The sequence below is a fragment of the Protopterus annectens genome, chromosome 11.part0 (genome assembly GCF_019279795.1).
Source record: "Protopterus annectens isolate FY-2018-M chromosome 11.part0, PAN1.0, whole genome shotgun sequence".
NCBI classification, from domain to species: domain Eukaryota; kingdom Metazoa; phylum Chordata; order Ceratodontiformes; family Protopteridae; genus Protopterus; species Protopterus annectens.
In genome coordinates, this window is record NC_056745.1 from 1134286542 (window position 1) to 1134292541 (window position 6000).

General features: G+C 40.9%; 1 protein-coding gene across 1 annotated transcript in view; it reads left to right on the top strand.

The window, feature by feature from the left end:
* The window catches only part of AGK (acylglycerol kinase), a 929730-nt gene extending 925367 nt beyond the window's left edge, over positions 1-4363 (top strand). The window contains exon 16 of the mRNA XM_044088489.1: positions 3745-4363. Within this exon, the coding sequence (XP_043944424.1) occupies positions 3745-3870 (126 nt within the window). The 3' untranslated portion in view covers positions 3871-4363. The remainder of the gene's footprint in view (positions 1-3744) is intronic.
* Positions 4364-6000: the final 1637 nt, after the last annotated feature.

Genomic DNA, 6000 nt, shown 5'->3' on the forward strand with positions numbered 1-6000 from the left:
CTCACTGATCGGGTGGGGGGGGCATTATCAGGGACGGACAGCCCAAGGTAATTGGCAGGCTGACGAGGCTCATTTGCACATAAACGTCCTGGAGATGAGAGCGGTTCTTCTAGCGTTGCAGCCTTTCAAGACTCTCTTCCCCTTGGCATGATTGCAATCCAGTCCGACAACATGTCAATAGTCTGATACATCAACAAACAAGGAGGAACCAAATCCTACCCCCCTGTGTCGAGAGGCTCTGAGATTATGGAATAGGGCAGATTCCACCCAGCATTTTCTGATTGTAATGCACATCCGGGGAGAACCAGCATAATAGCAGACAGACTCAGCAGAGCTATTCTGCTACCTCACAAGTGGTCTTTCAAGAACGAAATAGCAGAAATTATTTTCTGCAGATGGGGCCAGCCTTGCTTCGACCTTTTTGCCACGTCCACAAACACCAAGTGCAGCAACTACTTTGCCCTGATCCCTCAACAGGGACAATCCCCGAGGGATGTACTTGTCCACGATTGGCCTCCGGGACTCCTTTATGGTTTCCCCCCCTTTCCACTGATTCCCAAAGTTTTGCAGAAAGCCAGTTTTCTGGGCAGGAGACTTCTCTTAATTGCCCCATATTGGCCTCGTCAAGTTTGGTTCCCCTTTCTGAAGCCTCATCTACTAGAAGAGCCTTGGATCCTGGACCCACTCATCAGGAGCTCTTCATCCCTCTCTTCAGTCTATCAAACTGACAGCTTGGCTGCTCCATTTCCCAGAATAGCCAGGTTCCAGAATTTATCAGAAGAACCGTGACATATCCTATTGTCGTCTCACAAATCTTCGACTAAGAAACTTTACCTCAGTAAATGGAAAAGGTTTTCCATCTGGGCACAACAGAATAATATTGACCCTTTCCAGGCGACCATATCAAATATACTGGAATTTCTAACAAAACTGTTCAATGAAGGAGCTGCAGCAGCGACCATTCGAGTCCAGCTCGCTGCTATTTCTAATTTTCATTTAGGTGCATCCGAAAATGTTATCATGTCTCATAAGCTGGCTAAGGCCTTTTTGAAGGGTACGATGCACTTAAAACCACCGATCATATCTCCTACTACTCCCTGGAACTGAAATCTAATCTTATCCAAAATTATTCTTCCTCCCTTTGAACCTGCCTCTTCTTGTGAGCTGAAGTATCTTTCTTGGAAGACCACTTTTTTGGTGGCCATTACATCAGCATGCAGAATTTTGGAGTTGCAAGCCCTTTCCATTAACCCACCTTATCCGATATTTCATAAAGATAGGGTTTCCCTCAGGACGAATCCATCATTTCTACCCAAAGTATGTTCGAATTCACTCTGAATCAGACGATTGAGTTGCCTGTTTTCTTTCCCAACCATTCAAACCAGTTGGGAGTATATGCTTCACAAACTTGACATGCATCGACAACTTTGTTTTTATTTGGACAGAACAAAAGATCTCAGAAGGGCTGATCAGCTGTTTGTCTCCTTCTCAGACTCAAGAAAAGGTGCACCTATCTCCAAAACTACCTTATCGAAATGGCTCTCTGATTGTATCTCCTTTATCTACAGTGAAGCGGGTATTGCATTGCATAATAAGGCCAAGGCTCATTCTACAAGGGTGGTTTCTACTTCTACAGCCTTCTTGGCCTGGTTACCTATAGATTCTATTTGTGCAGTTGCCACCTGGTCAAATCCACATACCTTTATATCTCATTACAAAGTGGACAAGGCCTCTAGGGACAGAGCTTCATTTGGATCTACTGTCCTGAAACAGGTACTCCCGTGAGCCACCCAAGATTGTGGTGCTGGAGACGCTACCCATCAGTAAGAATGAAGGCAAGATTCAACAACTTCACATTAAGAAGTTATGTACTTACCATAACGTTCCATGTGAGTTGTTATTCTCGCCTTCATTATTACGACCCTCCCTCCTACCCCCTTCCTATGTCTGGAGGCACGAGAGGTTCCACGCTGGTTTTGATTTTCCTGGAGGGTGTCTTTCTCCCTGGATTTTATGATTTCCTTGAAATTTGGAATAGGTTTCTACACTAGTTGGCAGCAAACAAGTTCTGGGGAATGTAGTGATGCATTGTGGGATAGGGCGTTGGCCTCGAGCTGTTTGAGACCTTGAGCTTTGCTATTTGGCCAAATCGGAGCCGTACCCATCAATAATAATGAAGGCGAGAATAACATCTCACATGGAACGTTATGGTAAGTACATAACTTCTTATTTTTACAAATGAATCTCACACTGCAGCTATCCGTTAATTAACATTCAGAGACCCTTTTCGGAGAGTTTGAAAAAGACTGTGTGTGTTCAAAAAAGGTTTGGAAAAAAACATTCAATAAAACATTTTAAAGATTCATTAACAAATGTTAAAAGAGATGCTTCGGCAGAAGAACATTGGTGGATTCTTATGAGAGTCTAGTTTCACAGGGATCAGTAATGAATTTATGTAGAATACAAAATAAAAAAAGAATATTGTAGATGAAAGATTGAATCTGAAAAATTAAAAGGTAGTAGAGAAGCAGTGGAGAATATACATGCATATGCACAAGACAGGACGTGAGAAGCATGTCGGGTACGCGGAAAGAAAGGTTGGGCAATACGTGAATGGTGAATGAGGAGATGTTCACATAAAGTTAAGAGTATTAATGGAAGGAAGAGAACATAAAGAATGTAATAACCTGAAAATTATGCAGGGGGACCTGATTAACACAACTGGGCAGAAGAGAGACAAGTCAGGATAGATCATCACCAGGAAGATACATAGAAAAACAATGGAGGCCTAAACACACAAAGAACTTGAGCAAAAGAGGGATGACTAAGGATATTAGTAAAAATTGAGTTTTCCACGTAGAAGTATTGATTACTAGTAATAGAGCCCAGGAGACTATTAAGTAGCCATGCAGCAGTTTCCAGTTGCCCCACAGCACTGTCTGGTTAGGTAACTTGTTCAGAGTCATACAGTAGGCAAATGGAGGCCGAGAGGTCCAACCCCTGGACTCTAGGAAGCAGCTTGTTAACAGCTCATTCATTAATTAGTGCCAGGTGTTTTACTATATTGTCCATTTATGTTTTACTGGACTTTTTGATTTATTTTGATAATGTTTCTGTAAAAAATGTTTATTTTTCTGAGCAGTGTCTCTTTAAAAGTGAAGTAGAGGGTCTGTAAATGTCAACTAACTGCTAATTGTTGAGTGAGTTTCATTTATATTAAGCTCGTTTTAATTTTGAGTTCATCATATGGTGAATGCTGTTGATTTTTGGTAAGGCAGTTTGTGAAGTATCAAAATAAATATTAATCCAAAATGTTGGCTGTATTTTTGTGGTTATTCCATAACGTGGGAAGAAAAAACAGTTTGATTTACTGTAATGTCAAAGTTTTGTTGGGGGAAAGCTGTTTTTATAGTACTGAATGAATTCTGAATATTTTTTATTTTGTATTTTTCTTTCAATACTTACATAATTTTTATTGGTTAACATTGCTGTGCTAGCCGTTGTTTTCTGTTAGCACATTGTCTGCCTTGGGCCTAGGTCATGGAAGAAAAATGTCTTAAGAGTATTTTTCTCATTTAAAAGTAAGTTAATAAAATCCACAAAGTTCCCATGTCATTAGTTTGTATTTCAGAGGCACCTAGAACAATGCAGTGTTAACTCACTGATGTAATATTACATTTTCCACATGACCAGTTTTCTTTGTGGAGAGAACTTAACTGTGCATTCTTCTTTGTTTTGTTGCAGGGCACTACAGGCTTCTTTGGCATTGATAATGAGGAATATGAAGCTATGAATGTAGAAGTAAATCTGCTACCCAGAAAGCTGAGATTTTTCTGTGATGCTGGCAGGAAGCAGGAGCTGCTACAGTAACTGCATTTAAGACAAACCCAAGAGAAGAAAGGCTAGAATAAAAAAGAATGTAAAAGGCTAGATAGGCATGTAACCTATATTAGACAAAACAGAGGCATCCCCTGTTCTGGACTGCTGAGAGTCAGTATCACCAATGAAGTAAAACATTCTTAAAAATGTATAGAAAATGTACTTTCACCTCAGATGACCTTTTCCAAAGACTGCTATGATAAAATAAATTTTATGGAAAAATAGATGTTCAAATTTAGCTTTTTCTAATAAAATACCAGTTGCTTGTTTATAATTTACTGATAACAGATGTTTGTGAAGAAATGTTAAATTATAAGTTATGTAGTTTTCATATTTCACTACTTTCTGGTGACAACTGTTATATGTGCACTTTTTGTTCAGGTGCCGTGGACTTTTGTGGTATACCAACATTTTCTAGATGGTTATTACAGCTTTATTTGTTTTGTAAATGTATAATTAAATGTTGAACTTGTTACTAGAAAAACCTTTAGTCTATTCACATTTTGAACACCTTACAACTATCCTCCAGAAATTACGTATTTTGCTCATTTCCTCCCTGTTTTGCACAGTTTTTTTCATTTGATAACAGGATGCAGCAGCACACCACAGACAGATTATAAGCACAGTTTTACAGTATTTTTGATGTGAAAGTCATATTTCAGAGATGGTCACTCCTTCAAGTCAGCTGTTGGCTATAGAATTGAAAGGAAAGTTCTACTTGTCACCATCTTAAAAGTTAAAATAATGAGTGCCTTGTTTAGGATGATTTTGCTAGATCACTACAGAAGTATCTTAGTACATCTTTAGGCAGGTGTTTTTAGGGAATAAGTGGTGTGCAAATATATTACACTACCAGGGGCATCCTATTAGATTGCTTTTGCAGGAAGCATTCAGTACAGGGCAGTCAGACTTTGTGAGCGGTCTGACAGGAGCTATGTCCTTAGGTCACTCTGCATTTTTTGTAATTTGAAGAATCAAGAAAGAGTGGTGGGATGTAAGGACTAACATTCTTAGTGTCATGCTTTCTTAACAGTGTGATCTGGTGTCAGGGGTCACTCCTTTGTTGATCCTGTCTTCCCTTCTGGCATAGTTCTTTGTCTCAGAAGCTCCTGTATTTTGGAGTGTATGTTCCCATGCCAGTGCACCTCCTGACATTGTGCATCACACTATGAAAGTGAGTCTAATCCCTGAAACTGGTACTTTTTTTCTGGAGCATATGTAATTCAGATCTTGAGTCTGATTTGCATCACAAAAAAAAAAATCCAGATGTTCATGTGGCTGCCAAATACCAAGCCAAGAGCCAGCCTAGCATTGTCCTTAATGCCTGGGAGAGGAACACATAATAAAGCACTGCCTAATATGCCAACACTTCAACCTGGACACCCACAGATGTCAGATGGAGAAACTTTTGCTCTGCCTCTCTCTACCAGGAGATTGGTGACAGTTGAACCTGCCTTATGCTTGGATTAGTGGGAAGCTGCCACATGCAGACCCCAAGCCTATGTTGTATCAGTATCATTTCCCATAGGGGTAGGTCCGCAGTATCAGTGGCCTTCTGGGTATGGATTATCCACAAATAGTTGGAGCTTGATCCCGTTGTATTCTTCTGCTTTCTTGGAGGATTTCAGTGCAGAGATAGGCATACCCATTATCCAGCTTGCACTCTGGATGTGCATCTTAGAATTTAGTACTATCTGTTGCCTGCCCCACCTGATTTGCTTGGTCCTTGCTCTGCCCAGCCTGATTGTAAGGAGCAATCCCGCCTTAAGTCATCCTTTCATAGATTAAGGGTATTCAGGGCCTAAGGCTCTCCTTTTTGGACTGTTCTGTTGGCCCAGCTAAACTGGTTGGGGCCGCCTGTTGGAGGAGTGACAGGATGAGCCTAAGCCAGGTCTGTGTCCAAGATACGAGAGATCTTGTGCTTGTTTGAGTCTTGGTTGAAGCTAGAGTCACAGGTGTGAGACTTCCCTGTTATCGAGTTCCCTTGATGCCAAGCCCAGGTGAGGCCTGTCTCCCTCACATGCTGCATTTGCTGTGTGCAGCCCCTCATCTGCTCACCATGTGTATTTGACATGTGTGAGCAGAGGTGCTAAATCCAGAGCTGGAGGGTGTGGAGTTCCT